Source organism: Halichoerus grypus, chromosome 2, assembly GCF_964656455.1.
Source record: "Halichoerus grypus chromosome 2, mHalGry1.hap1.1, whole genome shotgun sequence".
Classification (NCBI taxonomy): domain Eukaryota; kingdom Metazoa; phylum Chordata; class Mammalia; order Carnivora; family Phocidae; genus Halichoerus; species Halichoerus grypus.
Genome location: NC_135713.1, coordinates 159026445 through 159047471, shown reverse-complemented (window position 1 = coordinate 159047471; position 21027 = coordinate 159026445). Strand labels below are relative to the sequence as shown.

Genomic DNA, 21027 nt, shown 5'->3' with positions numbered 1-21027 from the left:
AGTTTGCGGGTGGCTGCAGTCTCCCAGGGGAGAGAAGATAGTTGTTTCGACCAGACGGAGAAAGAGATAATTTGGTAGGTTTGGGGCGAGGATTGGATTTTAGGGAGCTAGGGAGAGGGAGGTGTCCTAGGTCTACTTGGTGGGTGACTGAGTCCTTAAGCCCCAGTGTGGAATCCCTCCCTACCAGTTTTGGTTTCGGCATTACCTGGAGCCTTCTCCCTGTCCCCCCCTGCTGGTTGGTGCTGGAAGTGCCTTTCACTAAAGGAAGTGTGCCCCTGACAGGCGCCCACCCCCCCACCCCGGCTGGGGGGTTGGGGGGAAAGCCCCGGGAGGTGGGAAAATCCCCTCAAACTGCTAGTTGGTTGGGTGGCGTGCATTCCCAGGGGCGTGTGCTGGGCTGAGTCTCTCCTCTCCCTGGGGCCCGTCCATATTAGCTCTATCTGCCCTGTGATGGGTCCCCTGGAAGGCCGGTGGTGGGCACGGGAGAAGGTAGACGTCAGCACAGTGCGTCAAGGACCTCCCCCCCCCCCACCACCACACACACACACACTCCGTGCCGGCTCCCACCTGAGGCGAGGTCCCAGCACCCAAGGGTTGCCTCTGATTGCCCCCACCCCCACCTGGGCCCTCCTTGGCTAGACAGTGGGGGTGGGGAGGCGGGGCGTGTCTCCCGACAGCAGGGTGTGGCCAGTGGCCCAGATGGTCACTCACCGATGGCCAGCCTGTCCCGAGCTGGGAGAGTTCCCCCCACTCCCCACCATGCCGGCGGGCCGGGTGGGCTGAGGGTGCGGAACACCCCGAGACCGCAGCCCGCTGGCGGAGCTCCGAGCAGGCTTGGGGAGGTTCTGCGGCTCCCGGCAGCCAGCGTCCGCCGCCCTCCCGGCTTCACTTCCTCCCGCAGCCCCCGCGGTCCCGGAGGCCCGGGATCCCAGCGGTCCGCGGCCCCCGCCCGCCTCCACGCCCTAGCCTCGGCCTGCGGGGTAAGTCGGGGGGCGATCGGGGCACGTCTGGGGAGGGGGCGGCCCGGAGCCCGACAGTAACTGATCAGGGCAGGGGAGCCCGAGGGCGGGGGCTCCCTGCTTCTCCAGCCCCGCGAGCCAGGGTCTTCAAGGGGCTCCGGCCTCCACCTGGACGGCCAGACCCCTTCCTCCCGGCCGGTGCGGCTCAGGGCTCCAGGACAGGGGGCGGGGGGCTGGACAGGGAGCTGTTGCTGCTGACGCTTGGCAATGGTGGGCTGGGGGGGCAGCCGGTGAGGCAGATTGGGGGGATGGGGGGATGGTTAGGGACACACGCCAGGCTAAACGGTGTGTGGCTTGGGGAGGACGCCCCAGATTGGGCAGAAAGGTGGTGGCTCATGCTGAAGCAAAAAATCAAAACCAGCCAACCAACCAAACAAAAAAAAACCCTGCATGTCGAAGCAGTGAGCCAGGTCCCGGCCTCCCCTGCTTATGTGGGAAAATGCGTCCTTCCTCCACCCCCACCAGGTCCCTGAGGGCTGTGGGAGCCTGGACGGGACACAGCCCAAGCCCTGCCACCACCCACCCTCTCTACTTCTGGCCCTTCTTTTCCTTTCCCATGCTCTTCTCTGCTCCCTGCCCCCTTCTCCCACCCTGCTGTCCCCCCCACCCATCGCGGACTCTTCTTCCTTCTTTCTGCTCCTACCTGCTGGGGGCACAGCGCCTTCCCCATAAGCACCCCCTGTCAGAGCCCAGAGCCCCAGCCAGGGCCCGAGGTGGGGCTGCCTGTCAGGGGGAGCTTGGGCCACCAGCCAGGGGTCTCCCTCCCCACTCTGAAGCCCCCAGACACCCTAAAGCACAGAGAGAGGTAGCCTCTGATGCTTTCAGAGATGAATCAGACTGAAAACAGGGATGGGCCCTGAAAGATACTGAGAACTGAAGAGGATCGTCATGGTAGGGTGCTGTGGTTGTAGACCAGGCTCCCCCAACAGCTGAAAACCTCGGTAAGTCACTTCCCTTTTCTGGGCCTTAGTTGTCCCGGTAGCAAGATAAGAGGTTTGATAGACCGGTTTTCCAACCGTTTCCCCCAGCATGCTCCTGTTCTGTGGCAAGAGGGTGAGTGACCCGCCTCTGGCCTGCAACAGAACTCTTACCTGCTGTGAATATCGGCCACTGGACAAGAGGTGAGGCAGAGAAAGGTTCGAGCTGCGAACTCAAAAGTCTGTTATCCTGCATCGAGCGGTTGTGGTCTCTCAGATATCAGGAAGTCCCGGAGGGAAAGTCAGGGACAATCTCAACCCTTCATGTGGGACTACGTCAATAGGCAGACCCCTTGGGTCCCTGTTCCTCCCCTGTTCCATCCTCACTCCAGGGCGCTCCCTCTCTCCTCACCCTCTGCCTGCCTCCCTCACGGCTGACTCCGTGGGTGGGTCTACTTGTACTCAGCTTCTAAACTTCTCTTTTTGCAGGCCTCAGCCAGACCTCCCACCCCAACCCAGGGGCTGGGAAGAAGGAGGAGCCTCTGACGACTCTGTCTCCACCAGGTTTGAGCTGGACAGAGCAGCGTCCTCCCCTTAGGATGGCCTCGCCCTCCAGCCCTCTGGCGTTCAGGCTCCAGACGTGGGATGGAGGCCCAGAAGATGGCGGTGAGGGGGACAAAGGAAAGCCGGGCCTCGGGGATGGGCCACCCCCCATGGAGTCACCGTTCCAGGGGGAGGACCGGCACTCCTCCCCTCAGATCAAAGTGAACCTCAACTACCGCAAAAAAGCGGGTGTCAGGTGAGGCAGCAAATGGGGGTGGGGCCCCCTGAGTCAGACTTGGTGGCCTGGCCCAGCCCCCGTGCCCCTTTGGGTATGTGTGGGGTTCGCCTGGCCTCCCCCCTCAGTGTGAAGTCCGATGCACGAGGCTGGCGAATCCTCCTGGGCAAGTCAGGACTCTGTCAGGAAAGCCCCTTCCTCCGCCCTCATGCCTGAGATGTGGCCCCAGCCCTTGGCGTCCCAGCCCGGAGACCCCATATCGTTGGTGTTGGAAGACCACCGTCAGATTCAGACCAGGCCGGGGGAGGATGCGTGTGAGGCTTCTGGGAGCCGGGTAGCCTGCCTGACAGGCAGAATAGCCCCCTCGCATCGGACCCCAATCTGCTCTCTCTGGGCTGCCCTACCCCAAGACGGGGATGCCACCCTGTGACAGGAAGTGTTTTCTCCAAACAGCCACTTCCCGTGGCGGGACTGCCCATAGGGCGCCCTAGTCAGCCGCAGGGCCCTCTCGGTCATGTGGCCACGTGGCCTGCTGGGCAGCTGAGTGTGTCTGGTCAGGCCCAGCAGACACGTGGCTTCCCGGCATGGAGGAGGCAGGGCCTGCCTCCATCAGTCACACAGCTATAGCTTAACACGTGACCGAGCCCAACCATCCCCCACTCACGAGAGAGTCACCAAAGCCTTCCTTGGTGAAGCTGGGACCTGAGGCTCCCCCAGAGCATCAAAGAGCCCCCCCACCTTTGTTTGTCCCTTCACATCTGCTGGCCGTGGTTTCAGGAGCCCCAGGTGTGGGCTGGCCTCTGTGGATAGGGGCATCCCCAGGAGGGGTACCCCACACTCCTTCCCCTTCCGTGTCACCAGAAACTGCTAGATGCTAAACAGCACCTCGTCTGTAGAGGTGCTCAGAAAGGTCCCACGGGGCTCATGAGCCTGCACAGTGCACAGTGCTCACAGGACTCCCTGCAAGGGCTCCCCGGGGTCGGGGGCTTCCTGGGGGCGCCCATGGTTCTTCCACAACATCAGACACAAATCAATCCCCACAGCCAGCCGGACTCAAACCGCTTTGACCGTGATCGGCTCTTCAGCGCGGTTGCCCGGGGCGTCCCTGAGGATCTGGCTGGCTTACCGGAGTACCTGTCCCGGACCAGCAAGTACCTCACCGACTCAGAGTACACAGGTAGGCCTGCCCTGTGGGCCAGAGCCACTGCGGTCCTGCCCGCTGTGCTGAGACTCGGCTGACAGGTCGGCCGTGACCGTGGTCAGGAGCCAAGGGCCGAGTGTTCTCAGCAACCCTCCGGCCCGAATGCCTTACTTCGGTCAAGGCTGTGCCTCCCACGTCCACCCACCCCACGGGCTCCTGACCTACCTCTGCCAGCCTCAGCCCATTTCAGTGGCCAAATGTATACTCACGGGCTTCCTCAGTGCATTGTTTTCGTTTTCTTTTTTCTTTTTGTCTTAACAGTGTTGTTGAGATGTAATACACATACCATACACTTCACCCATCTCAGAACATTTTTTTGCCCCAAATCGAAGTATCTTGATCGTTTGGGCTGATTAGAAAAATAGCATTTGTGTATTCTAGAAGATTCAGTTAGTAATGACATGTCTAAAGCTGAGGGTAAAAACAGTAGGACATCCTGGATCCCTGTTAATGATTTGGCGAATCTCTTTTCAAAGCGTTTAAATATATTAGGTATATATTTACGTAAAGGGTCGTGCCATATACTACATCTCCTACTTTCCACTTCAGTACATAGACCTCTAAGTCAGTCACTTTGACAAACACAGAGTTTTCTGCTGTGTACATTTACCACAAGTTAGTTAACTAATTCCTTAATGATGGCCATTTAGGTTGTGTGTCGTTTTTGGCCTCCACATACTGCGTGCCAGGCCCTCTGGGTGCTAAAAATTTTGTATATAATCCCATTTGGCCCTCAGAACAAGCCTGGAATAGTCCCATTTTACAGTCAGGAAAACTGAGGTTAAGAGAGGCCACGTGACCTGCCCGAGGAGACAGAGCCTTTAAGCAGTGGAGACACTTAGCAAACATGTGCTCTGAATGTTCTGGTGTAGACCATGTTGCATGGACAACAAATTATGCCTTAGAAACTTATTTTCTAGGGCAGAAATTATAGTCATACCTGTTGGTATTTTAATACCTGTTGGCTGGAGCCTTCATACATTGCAGCATGACTCTGCTTCCACCAGTCGTGTGTGTGACAATCGTTTTTTTATCCTCCCAAGGGGTACTTTCGAGCCTGGGCTCACTGTGCAGGCTGGTGGGCAGCCCAGCCACTCCACGCACGAGCACCCTGCTGCCCCTTCCCCTCCCCTTCTCCCACAGAGGGCTCCACGGGCAAGACGTGCCTGATGAAGGCCGTGCTGAACCTGCAGGATGGGGCCAATGCCTGCATCCTGCCATTGCTTCAGATCGACCGGGACTCTGGCAATCCCCAGCCCCTGGTCAACGCCCAATGCACGGATGAGTACTACCGAGGCCACAGTGCTCTGCATATTGCTATCGAGAAAAGGAGCCTGCAGTGTGTGAAGCTCTTGGTGGAGAATGGGGCCGATGTGCATGCCCGGGCCTGCGGCCACTTCTTCCAGAAAAAGAGCCAGGGGACTTGCTTCTACTTTGGTGAGGAGCCTTTCTTGGATAAATTGAGGTGTGGAGGAGATAAGGCCGTGCCCAAGGTCACATGGTTAATGTGTGGCAGGGCTGGGCCCTTAAACCCAGATCTGTTCGACCCCAAGGGCCTCATGCTTCTAATCACTGGGCTGCCTGCAAAAGCAGTTTGTCTTAGGAGATGTTTTAGCCTTGTCTGGGCAAGGAAGCTCCCCACACATCCACATCCAGACCGGGGGAGGGGAAGGGGCTGACAGAACTGTGTGTGGGAAACCTGACCAGATAGGGCCTTCATTTTATTTTATTTTATTTTATTATTTTTTAAAGATTTTATTTATTTGTTTGACAGAGAGAGACACAGCGAGAGAGGGAACACAAGCAGGGGGAGGGGGAGAGGGAGAAGCAGGCTTCCCGCAGAGCAGGGAGCCTGATGCGGGGCTCGATCCCAGGACCCCGGGATCATGACCTGAGCCTAAGGCAGACGCTTAACGGCTGAGCCACCCAGGCGCCCTGTTTTATTTTTTATTTTTATTTTTTATTTTTTTTGAGATTTTATTTATTTATTTGACACAGAGAGACAGCAAGAGAGGGAACACAAGCAGGGAGAGCGGGAGCGGGAGAAGCAGGCTTCCCACTGAGCAGGGAACCTGATGTGGGGCTCGATCGCAGGACTCTGGGATCATGACCTGAGCCGAAGGCAGACGCCCAACCAACTGAGTCACCCAGGCGCCCCCCTATTTTATTTTTTAAAGGATTTATTTATTTTAGAGAGAGTGAGCAAGTGAGCATGGCAGGGGAGGGGCAAAAGGAGAGGGAGAGAGAGTCTTAAGCAGACTCCGCACTGAATGTGGAGCCCAACTTGGGGCTCGATCTCACGACCCTGAGATCACCACCGGAGCCGAAAGCTTAGGCCCCATGTTCTGCTCCTTTAGATGGTAAAGAGCTTTGGTCACATCTCCCTTGGGTCAAGAGCTGGACAGGGCTGCCTTTACGAGTGGAAAAGGCGCAGCTGCCCTCCAGGGGGCCAGGGACCATCTTCCCTCATAGCACAGACCTGGGTGGGCCCAGGATCCCAAGGCAGCGTTCTGTCCTCTCCTGTGGGTGCCTGACTCTCTTGAAGGAGGCCTGGCCTTCTGTCCAGGGAGCACGAGGAGTAGGCAGGTGGAAGCTGGGAGGCCTGAGGCTCAAGCTGCCCCCCTCCCCGGCCCCCAGGCGAGCTGCCCCTCTCTTTGGCCGCGTGCACCAAGCAGTGGGATGTGGTAACCTACCTCTTGGAGAACCCTCATCAGCCTGCCAGCCTGCAGGCGGCCGACTCACTGGGCAACACGGTGCTGCACGCCTTGGTAATGATCGCAGACAACTCAGCCGAGAACAGTGCACTGGTGATCCGCATGTACGATGGGCTTCTCCTCGCGGGGGCCCGTCTCTGTCCCACAGTGCAGCTCGAGGACATCCCCAACCTGCAGGGCCTCACGCCCCTGAAGCTGGCCGCCAAGGAGGGCAAAATCGAGGTGAGTACCTAGCCCCCATCCCCTCCCCACCTGTCCAGGAAGCAACAGGACTCGCTCTGATTTTTCTGCAGAGAGAGCCTGGAGCAGTCTTCTAGATCACCGGTCTCCCTACTTTTTTTTTTTTTTTTTTTTAATTTATTTGAGAGAGAGAGAGAATGCATATAAGCAGGGGGAGGGGCAGAGGGAGAGGGAGAAGGAGATTCCCCACTGAGCAGGGAGCCGGACATGGGGCTTGATCTCAGGACCCTGGGATCATGACCTGAGCTGAAGGCAGACGCTTAACCGACTGAGCCACCCAGGCGTCCCAGTGTCCACAGTTTTTGATTGAACTCTCCTGGTAGTAAGAACACGTGCAGCATGCACCTCTAATATATGTGTGTTTATTGATAAATTATATATGAACTACTGAACTGATATATTACATTATAAAACACTGGGATTTTTAAGTCATTTGGGTTCCTTGATTAAGAGACAGTCTTTTCATATTCTTTGCCTGTTATGCCATTAGATTTGCTATTAGGTTTTCTTCAGATTGATTGGTAAGTGTCCTTTATAAGGAATGCATTAGCATTTTGTTTTCTATAATAGTTGCAAATTTTTCTCCTGTTTTGATAGTAAAAACATTTCTTTTTTTTTAAGATTTATTTATTTATTTAATTTTATTTTTAAATGTTTTATTTATTTATTCATGAGAGTCAGAGAGAGAGAGGCAGAGGCAGAGGGAAAAGCAGGCTTCCCACTGAGCAGGGAGCCCGATGCGGGGCTCGATCCCAGGACCCTGAGATCATGACCTGAGCCGAAATCAAGAGCTGGCTGCTTCACCAACAGAGCCATCCAGGCGCCCCATAAAAACATTTCTTACGGGATTTTTTGCCCTGAAGAATTTTTACATTTTCCTATATACAACTGTAATTATGTTTTCCTTTAGAGTTCCTTGGTTTTGCTACTGTTCAATGCCTTCTTTGAGGCTGTATCTATAAAAAACCTTGTGTGTGTGCGTGTACATATATATTCCGTATCCATATTTTCCTCCAGACTTTTGCAGTTTTATTTTGAATGCCTAAAACTCATTTGGCTGGAAGTTATTTTGGTATAAAAAGTAAGCATGACTCAGCTCTGCTTTTTTTTTCTAATGACAACCAGTAGGTTGTCTGAGCCTCCTTATCAGTGAAGCTTCATGGCGTGCAAACTGTGCATTTTACACAGGGCCCCATGCTTCGAACACAGGCTTTTTTAAAGCTTAAGGTAAAAATAAACATAAATGGAAGTTTTACTATTTTATTCCCTGAGGTTCCTGTGGTGTGAGAACCTCCTTTTGTTGTCCAGAGGCATGGCTGGGTGGCCTTTCCTTTCCCCATTCCTCATTTGTAAAACCAAATTGCTTCTTCTTTTTTTTTTTTTTTTTTTTCAGATTTTTATTTATTTATTTGAGAGAGAGAGGATGAGCGAGGGGGAGGGGCAAAGGGAGAGGGAGAAGCAGACTCCCCGCTGAGCAGGGAGCCTGACGCAGGGCTTGATCCCAGGACCCGTCTGATCCCAGGACCCTGAGATCATTACCTGAGCCAAAGGCAGATGCCCAACTGACTGAGCCATCCAGGCGCCCCGCTTCTTCTTCTTTTTTTTAAGTAATCTCTACACCCAACATGGGGCTCGAACTCACGACCCCGAGATCAAAAGCTGCCTGCTCCACCGACTCAGCCAGCCAGGCACGCCAAAACCAAATTGCCTCTTAACCTGTTCCACTTAGGGATGCTTTCTAGTCTGTTGGAAGCTCTGAGCTCTGACCGCAGAAGTGTGCACATACTTGTAGCTTGGATCTCAAGGGGCCTCCAGGAGCCCCGGGCTGGGGGTCCCTCTGCCATGATAGGAGTCCAGGAAGAGGCCTCGGGGCAGGAGTGGGGAAGGAAGAGCCAGGTTCACTGCAGACCTGGACATATGGGAGTGGATGGGAGTGTTTATATTGTGGATGAGCACGTGGGATGTGTGAGCGTTCATACACGCAAGGGCCCATGTGTCCGGGGTGTGTGCGTGTGTCTGCTTGCAGCTTTGCAGCTGGTGGGCAGCTCTGCAGGGTGCTGAGTGTTTCCTAGGCCCCCAGCCCCACCCCCCGCAGGTCAATGCCAAGAGGTGGCTGTGCAGGCCAAGCTCATGTGGCCCACCCTGCAGATTTTCAGGCATATCCTACAGCGGGAGTTCGCAGGGCCGTGCCAGTCACTTTCCCGAAAGTTTACTGAGTGGTGCTACGGGCCAGTCCGGGTGTCGCTGTATGATCTGGCCTCCGTGGACAGCTGGGAGGAGAACTCAGTGCTGGAGATCATTGCCTTTCATTGCAGAAGCCCGGTGAGCCCACGGCGGCAGGGGTGTGTGTAAGGGGACCCAGCAGAGCTCCCGGCAAGGTCCATAATTCAGGGCTGCCCTTGGGACCAAAGCTGCCCCGGGATTGTGCCAGTGGGGATGTGCCCACTGGGCCCATGCTCATTCCACACACCAGTCTCACCCGACCTGGGGAGCATACCGGGGGGCCTGGGGGCAACCACTGAGGGCCCCTCTGTTGACTGACACCTGCTCTGGGCTGGAGAATGAGGCGCTCCGTCAGCCCATAGCCATGAGGGTAGGGTGGAGGCCGAGTGGGGAGGGCTCATTTGGAGTCCCCCCTCCATTTCCCTCAGCCCTTGCATCGTGCCTGACCTGAGCGGGCCCCATATATATCCTTGCTGAATGTACCCCTAGCTCTCACATTCCCACCCCCAGCACCGACACCGAATGGTGGTTTTGGAACCGCTCAACAGACTGCTGCAGGCAAAATGGGACCTGCTAATCCCCAAATTCTTCTTCAACTTCCTGTGTTACTTGACCTACATGTTCCTCTTCACCGCTGTGGCCTACCACCAGCCGGCCCTGGAGAAGGCAAGGCCGGGCAGGGGCGCGTTCTGGGGGAGGCCTCCTGGGAACGACCCTGGAAGAAGATAGGGCGTGGATAGCCAGACCCTCTGCAGATCCTCACGCTGAGGCTTTGAACCCGGGCAGTCTGGCGCCCGACCCCACCCTCAAAGCCACGACAGTGTGCCTCTCTGATAGGCTAGAATGCGGGGGTCCTGCCCGGGAGCCCGTGTTCCTTGTGTGGCTCTGCGTGGCCTCTCCACAGCTCATGCTCAGACCGGGCCCTCGGCCAAGAGTCTCACAGTTGGAAGGGGACTCCAGGCCCCAGGTCCTACCAGAGTGTCTCTTCCACAGGCCTTCTTGTCCCCGGAAGTGACTGCTGGAGACCCCGTGCTGCTCCTGGGCCACATCCTGGTCTTGCTTGGGGGGGTCTACCTCCTCGTGGGCCAGGTGAGGGCTCTTCCCATTCCCCCCACCGCCACCCCCAGACTCCACAACTCTATGGGCTCCCAGAACCCCCCAGAAGCAAACGTAGAATCCCGCCAGGAGGGGCCTTAGAGGGAGTTAACCATAATCCCTTCATTTCTCCGGAAACCACGGAAACCGAATCCTCTACCCAGTCCCACCCCTCCCAGCCTCAGGGCAGCTGAGGGCCTTGGGTTCTGGGGTTGGTACCTCCCTGCTGCGATTTCTGGGGTGCCCGTGGGGAACCACGTGACTGCTGTGACTCCTCGGCAGTGCCCCCACCCCCAGGTCCCTTGGCTGGGGCATTCCTCACTTGGGGACCACAGACAGGAGGGCGGGGGCAGGCTCAGGCCAACTCCTCTAGCAGGGCCTTTTGAGGTGAAAATGCGGGAGGCAAGACTGGGCACTGTGACACTGAGCCTCTCCCAGAGTGGGCAGGACTTGGGGACCAGATCCAGGTTGGGGGGGTGTCCATGTGAGGCCAGGGGTGGGGGAGGGGAGGGCGCTCTTCCCCTCACTAGGGGTAGTAAGCGGGTTCATCTGGATCCATGGGGAGCTCGGAGGCCCCTGGCATTGTCTGGATGTCTGTGGGTGGCTACACTTTCTGGAAACAGGCTTCAAAGCTTTCTCAGCAGGATTCATGAACCCCACCCCCACTCCCCAAGTCCAAGAGGCTGCTTGAGCCCCTGAGGTCACAGAGCCAGGCCAGCAGGCAGGGGCACAGTGGGGACCCCAGGCTGAGGCCCCACAGCCTGAAGAGCACGTTTCACACCCCTGTGCTCCTCGTCCCACAGCTGTGGTACTTTTGGAGGCGCCGTCTGTTCATCTGGATCTCCTTCGTGGACAGCTACTTTGAACTGCTCTTGTACGTGGGCCCCCCTCCCCTCCCCTGTCCCAGGCCCCGGAGAGGCTGGTGTGGCAGAAGGCACCAGGCTGGCTCGAGAGGAGAGGACCCGGAGCCAGGGAGTGCCGGGGGCCTGGGACCAAAGCGCCGGCTGTCAGGCCTGGGCCTCCCATCCCTGAGAGTTCCCTGTACTGAGCGCTCGCTGTGCACCCGATCGGGCCCGGCCCCAGACAGATGGAGACCTTCTCGTGCATCAGGCCGTGGTGGGAGAGGGCGCAGTGGTCCGCAATCTGTAATGGGGGGGGGGCCCGCCAGGCGGCCTGCAAGCTGACCCGAATCCTGTCCCCGCACAGCCTGGTGCAGGCCCTGCTCACGGTGCTGTCCGAGGTGCTGTGCTTCCTGGCCGTGGAATGGTACCTGCCCCTGCTTGTGTCCTCGCTCGTGCTGGGCTGGCTGAACCTGCTTTACTACACACGGGGCTTGCAGCACACGGGCATCTACAGCGTCATGATCCAGAAGGTGAGAGACGAAACGGGGGTGGCCGCGGTGTAGCCTGACCAGGCAAAGCTGGGCACCACACTCCAGCAGGGCTCCCTTGGGCCTCAGCGGGCAGGCGCCCTCCTCCACAGCTGACCTGGGCAGAGGAAAACGCGAGAGCACGTCTGTCCGTGTGTACAAAGGCCAGCCGCTCGCGGACTGTAGGCAGGAGCATGAGCGTGCAGGCGTCTGCCCTCAGGGGTCTGTGCTCTGCACGGGTAAGCAAACACGTGACCCCAGGGGAGTACGTGCATCCTAGGCCAGTGGAGGCGCGGACACGGTGCACATTAGCTCATCTGCCTACCCGTGCCCTGGGACGTCCGGGCGTGTGGACTTTTCTCTATTCATTTACTTATTCAACCGAAGTTTAGGAAGTGTGTCCTGCGGGCCAGGCCCTGTTCTAAGTGTTGGAATACGCTCCTTCGGTCGCTAACAAAATGGGCAAGTCCTCACCTCTGCTGCAGCTGACATTCTGGTAGGGGACATGAAAACACTAAGAGAGACAGATGAGAACATTACAGATTGCTCTATGCTATTTTTTTTTTTTTGAGAGAGCGAGTGAGGGGGAGCGGGCAGAGGGAGAGAGAGAATCTTAAGCAGACTGGGGGCTCGATCTCACGACCCTGGGATCATGACCTGAGCTGAAATCCAGAGTCGGACGCCTAACTGACTGAGCCACCCAGGCGCCCCTGATTAGATGTCTTTGTAAAGACTGTGTGTAGCTCCACGGGGCCTCATGTATGCACACATTTGTGCGTGTGGGTGCTGTGTACATGGGAACCCATGCTCGGGGCTGAGGCAGGGGTCAGGGGTCAGGCCCGATGTCCCAGCCACCCATCCTGGCTCCTGGGTGTGTGTGTTCTAGGTCATTCTGCGGGACCTGCTCCGCTTCCTGCTCGTCTACTTAGTCTTCCTTTTCGGCTTCGCTGTAGGTAAAGTCCCCCCTCTCGCCCCTGCCTGTCCCTTGCCCACTCTGTACACCCTGGAGGCTGCCCCCTGGCTTCCCCAGGCTGAGGATCCTCCTTCCTCCCCTCCCTGCAGCCCTGGTGAGCCTGAGCCGGGAAGCCCGGGACCCCGGGGCCCCCAGGGGTCCCAATGCCACGGAGGCAGCGCAGCCTGGGGCAGGACAGACGGATGAGGAGGGCAGCTCTTCCCCATACGGTGACATCCTGGACGCTTCCCTGGAGCTGTTCAAGTTCACCATCGGCATGGGAGAACTGGCCTTCCAGGACCAGCTGCGCTTCCGCGGGGTGGTCCTGCTGTTGCTGCTGGCCTACGTGCTGCTCACCTACATCCTGCTGCTCAACATGCTCATCGCCCTCATGAGCGAGACCGTCAACAGTGTCGCCACTGACAGCTGGAGCATCTGGAAGCTGCAGGTGCGGCGGGCGGCTCCCCTCCCTCTGCCTGGGCCCCGTGAGGAGCGTGCAGGACCCAGCCGAGCTGAGCCCCCGCCCCGCCCCCCATCCTTGCTTTCCTTCTTAGGGCTATCGTGATGATTGAATAAGCTCATAGATCTAGAGCCCTTGGGACAGGGCCTGGCACATAGTAGGTGCTCAATGTGTTAATCATGCTCATGCTCATGATCAAGTATTTCTTGAGAGCCTATCGCAAAGCTTGGCTCGGTTCTAGGTGCGAAACACACAGCCGAGAATGAGATAGAATCCTTGCCCTCATGCAGCTCCCCTTCTGTGTTCATCATACAGTCAGTGGGCTCGGCTTGGGGGGTGAGGCAGGATGTGCAGTCCTGGGACTGGGCCCAGCCTGGAGGCAGTCGGGGTGCAGAGGCCCCTGTAGCTGGGGGCTGATGTGACGCCTGCCTACTGTAAAAGCAGTACCTGCTTCCGGGGTGGAGGTGGGCAGTTGGTGCTCAGAGAGCCTTGCTGGGAAGGTGGACTCTTACCGATTACCGTTGAGCTTGGGCAAGCACCTTACTCCTCTTGAGCCTGTGCCCTCACCTGCAAGTTCAGTGCCCCACCTAATCCGCTCGTGTGCCAGTGGGCAGAGCAAATAAGCTTCTGCACCCCGTGGTGTGGAATTCTGGAATCTGTGACCACGCAAGTAATTGCTGGGCACGCATTATGTGCTGACTTCCCAACACCCGTCCATCTGCAATCGGGGAAACAGATTCAGGGGGAGCTGCGGGGCTTCCATCCCTCAGGCAATCAAATGTTGGAGCTAGACTCAAATCCACGTGCTTAGCAGACTCTGGGTTATACTGTCAAGTGCTGTGAGGTATCTTCCTGGCTACTGTCTGATGTGTCTTTGTCCCCAGAAAGCCATCTCTGTCCTGGAGATGGAGAACGGTTACTGGTGGTGCAGGAGGAAGAAGCAGCGGGCTGGCGTGAAGCTGACCGTTGGCACCAGGCCGGACGGCAGCCCCGACGAGCGCTGGTGCTTCAGGTGAGGGAGGGAGGCAGGGAGGCAGGGGAGGGCGGCCTGGGGGCCTTGCTCTCCCAGTGACCCCTGGAGGCTGCCGTGGGGCAGGCCAGCCTTACTCTTTTTTTTTTTTTTTTTAAGATTTTATTATTTACTTGACCAAGAGAAAGAGAGAGAGGACAAGCAGGGGGAGAGGGAGAAGCAGGCTCCCCGCTGAGCAGGGAGCCCAATGCGGGACTCGATCCCAGGACCCTGGGATCATGACCTGAGCCAAAGGCAGATGCTTAAGGATGGAGCCACCCAGGCGCCCCCCCTTTTTAAATTTTTATTTAAGTGATCTGTATACCCAATGTGGTGCTCGAACTCACGACCTGGAGATCAAGTCACATGCTCTTCTGAGTCAGTCAGGCGCCCCCCCAGCCTTACTCTTTTTTTTTTTTTTTCAGCTTTACTCTCTTAAAAGCTGCCAGGAGTCAGGTCTGGTGGGAGAGGCAGAGCCTAGGAGCACCAGGCACTCTGCCCCGGGCGGGGGAGGTCAGGGATGCCGGATCCCATAGGCCCAGGCCTGACACTCACTGCCTGTCCCCTCCCTGGTGGCCCCTGACCTACTCCTTCTGGCCTGAAAGAGGGACAGTTAGAAGGCCAAGAAGCCAGACGGACCCTCAGGTTAAGCACACTAGCCTCGCCTGGCCGGTCTGCTCTGCCCTCCCCACTCCCCCAGCCTGACACAGAGGCGATGACCCGCCCACAGAAAACAAAGCTTCCATGGGAGAGACAACCTGGTGACAAATGCACAGCCAGAAACACGCTGTCGTGAGACAGCAGTTGAGCAAGGAGAGGGGAGGGGTCTTCGGCCTGTGCAGTAGCCGCAGAAGGGCTCCGGAGCCCAGGAACACAAAGACACACCTGATCGAGACTCTTCTCTAGATGTTGAGGGCAAAGCCAGGTCACTGTGCCCAGATGCCTTTTCCTCCGCTGCAGACGTGGCCCAGGGGGCAGCAGGGTGATAGCCGCAAGGACACCGGGGCGGGATGGTGGGTGGCCCAGTGTCCAGCGAGAAGGGTGGCGAAAGCCCATCCTCCTCCCGGTCCCTGTGGCTACCCGTGTCTACGCGGGCCCCTCTCTGGGGGCAAAGCATGCTGCACAGAGTGGCTTCCCAGAGCCTCGGAGCTGCTCTGTTGCCCTCAGGGTGGAGGAAGTGAACTGGGCCTCGTGGGAGCAGACGCTGCCGACCCTGTGTGAGGAGCCATCAGAGCCGGCTGTCCCTGGTGAGTAGCCGCAGTGGCCGGAGCCCCTGCCCTGGAGAGAGAGAGTGTGTGTCTGGGCCAGGACCCCCTCCACGTCTAAGCACTTCTCTCCTCTCCACCCCCACCTCCTCACTGGCCTGTTTCAGGCTGTCACCTGGGAGACACAGAGGCTGTTGCTGCTTCCCCCAGTCCAGCCATAAACGTGACCTCACCTCCCGCCCCCTGGGCTGCGCCTGGGGACCCAGCGGGGGTTAGAGAGGGCCCCTCACCTATCCCGCAGCTGCGGGGGCATCTCCCTGAGCTCCCACTGATAGGCCAGCCTTGCTGATCCCCAGCTTCCCCCGACTACCAGAGCCCCCAGCCCCCACACCCCTGAGAAGTCACTTCCGATGCCTTTCCCCACTGTCGTGAGCTGCATCCTGGCCATTCTAGTGTGGGGACTGCTTCTCCTGTCTCTCCCCTGCTGCCTTCCACCAACGGTCTTGGCTCCTTCCTCTCACCCAGAGGCCTGTTCCGAGGCTTAACTTTCTCCACAGCATGCCCTTTCTGGACTCTTCAGTAGCTCCCACTTCATCTGCAGTCGGCTCTCCTCTCCTTTCACCTTCTCTTTCCAACAGACTCCACTTGCTTGTGCCTGTGGCGCCGACCCCTCCCCATGACAGCCCCGCATCACCTCTGACCCCTGTGTAGGGAGGCTCCTCCAGACTCTGGCCCCAAAGCCTGCTGGTTTCCCAGGCTCCTGGGTCCCTGATCGTGGCCCTCACAAACCCATAGGTTGTCTGCCTGCCCTCTTTGTGTCTCCCTTCCCCTGAGTCCTGCCACCCCGTCATTTCAGTGCCAAGACTCTGAAAGTCACCTTGCCCCTCATCTTGCCCCAAGCATTCCAACCCCAGTCCCATACCCACTGCCTGCTGGGCCTTCCACCTGGACATCCCCAACAGGAATGGTTGTGGGGTTGCCCTACCAGGTGGTGTGTGTGTAACCCCTCTCTCTCCTCACCCAGGCAGGAGGCCTTGAAGATCTCTGCTCAATGTCCCCCTCAGCCTGGTGCCGAGTATCTTCAGAACCTCCCAGGCGGCTACTTGCCCCTCTGCCCCCACCCCTCATTTCTCCCCGTTCTGCACACTGCAGGGCTCAGTCTGCACCCTCTCCTTTAGACAAGTCTTTCTGCTCCAGGCTTATCCCTCTAATGCAGACAGAAACTACATGAGGCCCATGCCTGCAAGGCCTCACTCCTCAGGGTAGAGGCGAAGCTCCAGTGCTGCACGTAGTCCGACCCATTTCCCACACCTCCCTCCATGCGACAGCCGGTCCCTCCAGTGTTCCCTGTTCTTTGCTTTCCTTGGCTCTCTGTGGCAGTGTCATTTCTGCTCCTCTGGGTGTCCAAATCTGCTGCCTTCCTTACAGGTTGGGTTCACGCTCTCCTCAGAGCTCCCTGAACACCTACTTGTCACTTCCTTCCAGCTCTTCAGCAAGTCTCAGGTGTTCTGGTTTCTAACCCAAGGGACGGTGAGCTCCTGGGAGGAGGCCCCCGACTGGCACCAAGTCAGGGGTTCAGGAAATGCCTGTGGAAGGGGGAGGTAGGGAGAGGCGTTGCTGGGGACTTCAGGATTACCTGCGATACACAGAGTATGTGGTTTCATGGCTGTGGCCTCCTCCTGTTTGTCCTCCTGGGGACACAGCCCAAGGGCCAAGCCGCAGTGCTCTCCATCCTATTCACAGGCACCTTGAAGAATCCCGCCCCGGCTTCCCAACTAGAGGAAGGCAATGTCTCAGAGGAAGATCAACTGCCCCTCCAGCTCCTAAAGTCCCAATAACGGCCCAGATGCAGGACAGAGTCAGGGGATCTTCCCAGCCCTACGTGCTGGCTCTGGGGCTCCAGGAAACTTTGGTGGCAAATGTAAATAAATATTTTCTCATCACTAACTCTCCTGGAAACATTGTTTAAGCAAAGTTCGTGGGCTCTTGGGCTGGTTGATATCTGCGTGTCTCTTGGTGAGCATTTCTCTGTCTGGGGCCGGGCTACTCTCAGCCTCACTCAGGCACGGGAGACCCTTCCCTGCTGGCCCCCAGCCTCGGGGTGGTCCTTTTCCTGGCTGCTGTGCCCGCTGTCATGACAGATGTGTGGTGGTGGACACAGGAAACGCAGCCGCCGCTCCTCCCTCCCCCACAGCTCCGGACACCCCTTAAAGCCACCTCCAAGATCTCTCTCAAAGCCTTTGAGCTCCCTGGCTTCCTTCAGGCTCTGGATTATTGGTTTCCTTCCCTTCTGGGCTGCCTGCCCGGTTCCTACCCTTCCGAGCTGTTCTGCAGGGCAGCCAGAGGGGCCTTCCTAAGGTGGAAGAGAAACATGTTACCCCTGCACCCTGAAGGCTTAACAGGCTCCCCCAGTGCCCACAGGACGCCCTAGATGGCATCCCCAGTCCTCCACGGTTTTAACCCCGAATTTCCAGAGACCTCATCCCGGACACCCCTGCTGCCCCCCATGCTCTCCTTAGCACTTTTACCAAATTCTTCAGGCAGACTGATGAACCTGTGTAATCTGACCCCCTGACTTGGCTCTTGCTGGAAGCCCCCGCCCCACCATTTAAAACCTTCAAATTCTAAGACCAGAAAGTAGTCTCGCGGTAGCTTTTGCAGTTTTCTCCAGTCCAAATGAATTGCTCTCCCTTGGTGGAACGCGTGTTTATAAAATGCGTATGCACTGAATAGTTTTTAAGTGGCAGCGACCTGAGCTCGTGCAAAGGCTGAAAGGAAAGCATTTGCGGACAGGGAGAGGTTGCTATCGCCGGTGGGTTGGGGAACGGATGCAGGAGTCCTAAGGCATCAGGAGAAAAGGGGTGGAGAGGATGGAAGTGGTACCAGCTAAGACGTCTGCTCGCTCCTTAGGGGTCATCCTCAAGGGGGTGATGAGAGCTGTCAGCGCGCAGAGGTTCTGAAAGCCTCGGTGGAAATTCGGAAATAGCCGTGGGGAGAGAGCGGACGGGCAGCAAGAAGGATTAGAAGCAGCTACTATTTTATGAATGCTTGCTGCCTGCCAAGGCTCTGCAGGGTTTCAACTGTCGTATCTCACGTGACCCTCAGAACAACCTCTGCGGGGCCGGTAGCTTCATTTACCACACGAGCAATCGGAAGCTCACAAAGGCTGAGTAATCTGCTACCAAACATGCAGCTAAAGAGAGACCTCGGTCGCAACGTCCCTCCAGCCCCTGCGCATGCGCCCTGAAACACTGCGGGCGCCGCGGGACCCAGAATTCCCGGGGCCATGGAAGAGACCACCGGCTCCAACGGAGGGGGGTGTCCCGGGGTGATGCGGCGGAGTCTGCGTCGTCAAATGGGCTGGAAGTTCCCGTGAGTCTTTGTCAGTATCAACCTCCCTTCTGTGAGGAATGGAATGTTCCGACTCCTTAAAGGGCCCGGCCGCAGCTGAAGCGACCTTTCTATTATCGTGATAATGGAGGTAAGTGGTGTGTGTAGTTGGGCCTAGTAGCTGGCGGCAAGGGCGAAGGAGCTAAAGGCTTCTTAATTCTTGGGAAGAAGTTTTCGGGAAGCTTCCGTGGGGGGCGCACGGCGGCTCCCTAAAGCGCGTGTCCGGGCTTCGGGGCGGGCGCCGCCGGGGGCCGAGGCTCAAGGCCCGCGCGCGTGTCTGTCCGGCAGGGCCGCCGCTGTCGTCTCAGCCTGAGGTCCCCGAAGGCCGGGCCCCCGCTCCCCGGACCCGGCGTGGGGGGTGCGCCAACCCCGGAGGACCGGGTGAGTGCGGCCCGGGGGGGGTTGGGAACGGGACCGCGAGGGGGGCGTGCCCGACTGCGCTGATGATACTGGGATTAGGAAGTGCCGTCAGAAGCGATAACTGACGACTTTGACGCGTGTCTGACCGCAGTCGCCGAAGCCTCAACGGTCTGGTTGAACGTCGCTGCCGCAGCCTGCCCTTAACGCGTGTCACCCTCCGTGTTCCAGGTGGCAGATCCCTTGCAGCGCCTTCAAGCCGGGAGCGGCCTCCCTCCCTGAGGTAGGACCCAGCCTGGGCAGGGTTTGTAACACCTAACTTTGTTTTTCAGTCTTTGTTAGTAAATGCACTGGAGTCGGCTGCTACTTTACAGTTCTGTGCATTGGGCAATGCATAAAACTGCGTACATAGCATGGAGCCTCAAGTGGAAATTGGAGGCGGCTGCTCCTAACCTGGAACTATTTCAGCCGCAGCTATAGCCGGAGATAAACTCCCAGTTAAAATGCAGCGTCCTGGTTGGTTCCCGAGCAGTTGCGACTTAATCCCAGGCCCTGTTTCAGGTGTCTGGAGCAGTACTGGGGAGCGGGGAGGTGTTGACTGCTCTGATGAAATCACTTATAGGAAGTGCCGTCAGAAGCGATAACTGACGATAACTGTTCCTGGCTGACCGCAGTCAACACGGCCTCCCCAGCTGCCGCCGCCCTGGAGTAGGTTGGTTTGAACAGTGACCTTTTCTCGTCTGTTCACCCAGGTTGCAGATGAGTGTGGGGTCGGCAGTGTGTGATGAGATCAGCGGCAGAGCGTTCGGGGGGTGAGCACTGGCCTGCCTTGAGGTAAGCCTGATCGGTGGGGCAGATGGCATCGCTGTTGTAAAGTTGTACAGAGGTGATGAAAAGTTCCGGGTAGGTCGGGTAGGGGCACTTCGATCTGGTTAACCTAATAACTTGCATCCGCGTAGCCCTTGACCTTTATCGACAGTATCCCAGAGACACTGAATATGGTTCGTGGTGGCAGCGGAGCGGAGGGCAGAGGAAACCCAGGAGTTCTTGTTACCTCACTGCTGTAAAATCCTGAGGTGTAGCTTGCCTCATCCCTGAAGATGACGGCTTTAGGTGTGTCATGTTTAAAATGATGGGATGAAATGAGGTTGCAACACCCAGAGAAGCCAGTTAGGACGTGTGGACTTAACATGGCTTCATTTACAAAAAAACACCTCCAGTAGGTTCTTGAGGGCTCCTGAGATGAACTGGAATTTGTATTTGAGGCTATCATGATCAAAACTATCTTTTCTGCCTCCTCTGCTGCCTATCCAGGGGTGCCTCAATGCGTTCCCCCAGGTTTTGTGTGCTGAGGTGCTCAAGAATGGTGGTCTGCGGTGTGGAGTTTTAAAGCTGGAGGCGGCAGCCCTTTAGCCTCAAGAGGTAAGCTTCCATCGACAAGGACCCCTCCCCCCCATGGTGGAATGAATAAGCGGCTAGTATCGTTAAAATTGATTTTCAGGAAAAGGATATCAAATGATGAAATCACCCAAAATAGCTGGAATTACCGGCAGATTGTGTAGTGGTGAACGTATGGTTTTCTGAAGATAACCTTTTTGTGCCGTGAATAGCTGTTGGGTGGAGTAGAAAGTGAGACTGATACTTGGTTTCTTTGCAGGCCATTTTCCCAGAGAATGGTCAGCCACGCTGCAGCAGGGGAAGAACTTGAAGTTTCAAGGACCAGTGGTCACCATACCATCAGTTTGGACCGAAAACCTAGGCTTCAACAGTTGGTGTGGAAACCATGCTTAACTTGTGCTGAGATTCGGAGGCCATTCTCTTAACCAACAGAGCCAACAAATGTGTTTGGCAAACTTGCTAGGGTATTACGCTGGGATGGGCACTGTTGGTGTCATTGAATTCATGAGCTTTCTAGTAATGTATTATAAATACTGTATTTTTAGCTCCCCTGCCCAAAGAGAGCTTCTATACCTGTAAATTTTGTATAAATTTGTTCTGTTGGGTGAGGGTCTGAGTTCTTTAAGCTGCAAATGTATTTCTTCCTGAAACTGATATTTCTGTGCAATTACCACAAACCAATAAAGGATGGTCTTCAGTA

General features: G+C 57.0%; 1 protein-coding gene and 3 non-coding genes across 15 annotated transcripts; all 4 read left to right on the top strand.

The window, feature by feature from the left end:
- Positions 1 to 527: 527 nt before the first annotated feature.
- TRPV2 (transient receptor potential cation channel subfamily V member 2) lies at positions 528 to 21027 on the top strand. Of its 12 annotated transcripts, none has more exons than XM_078067951.1 (21): positions 1299 to 1960; positions 2048 to 2140; positions 2501 to 2735; positions 3758 to 3891; positions 5059 to 5352; positions 6553 to 6851; positions 9018 to 9191; positions 9603 to 9758; positions 10086 to 10181; positions 10991 to 11061; positions 11394 to 11559; positions 12443 to 12509; positions 12619 to 12956; positions 13853 to 13980; positions 15145 to 15224; positions 16926 to 18663; positions 18861 to 18953; positions 19161 to 19212; positions 19682 to 19763; positions 20244 to 20351; positions 20587 to 21027. In XM_078067951.1, exons 3-16 carry the CDS (start codon positions 2536 to 2538, stop codon positions 17018 to 17020), a joined length of 2298 nt encoding a protein of 765 aa, XP_077924077.1. In that variant the 5' UTR covers positions 1299 to 1960; positions 2048 to 2140; positions 2501 to 2535; the 3' UTR covers positions 17021 to 18663; positions 18861 to 18953; positions 19161 to 19212; positions 19682 to 19763; positions 20244 to 20351; positions 20587 to 21027. The 12 variants fall into 12 exon arrangements, with proteins under 12 accessions (XP_077924070.1, XP_077924072.1, XP_077924073.1 ...); XM_078067950.1 differs by having other exon boundaries at positions 19084 to 19212; XM_078067952.1 differs by lacking the exon at positions 18861 to 18953.
- On the top strand, positions 19009 to 19079 carry LOC118537242 (small nucleolar RNA SNORD49). Its single transcript, XR_004918014.1, has one exon. It is a non-coding gene; the product is annotated as a small nucleolar RNA SNORD49 (small nucleolar RNA).
- Positions 19529 to 19599, top strand: LOC118537241 (small nucleolar RNA SNORD49). The gene has a single exon (XR_004918013.1). It is a non-coding gene; the product is annotated as a small nucleolar RNA SNORD49 (small nucleolar RNA).
- LOC118537243 (small nucleolar RNA SNORD65) lies at positions 20443 to 20515 on the top strand. Its single transcript, XR_004918015.1, has one exon. It is a non-coding gene; the product is annotated as a small nucleolar RNA SNORD65 (small nucleolar RNA).

Coding starts and splice junctions, on each gene's coding strand:
- TRPV2 (XM_078067949.1), top strand. CDS start 2,536: ATGGCCTCGCCCTCCAGCCCTCTGGCGTTCAGGCTCCAGACGTGGGAT. Junction 3,892..5,058: donor CACCGACTCAGAGTACACAG/GTAGGCCTGCCC, acceptor CTTCTCCCACAG/AGGGCTCCACGGGCAAGACG. Junction 11,062..11,393: donor AGCTACTTTGAACTGCTCTT/GTACGTGGGCCC, acceptor GTCCCCGCACAG/CCTGGTGCAGGCCCTGCTCA.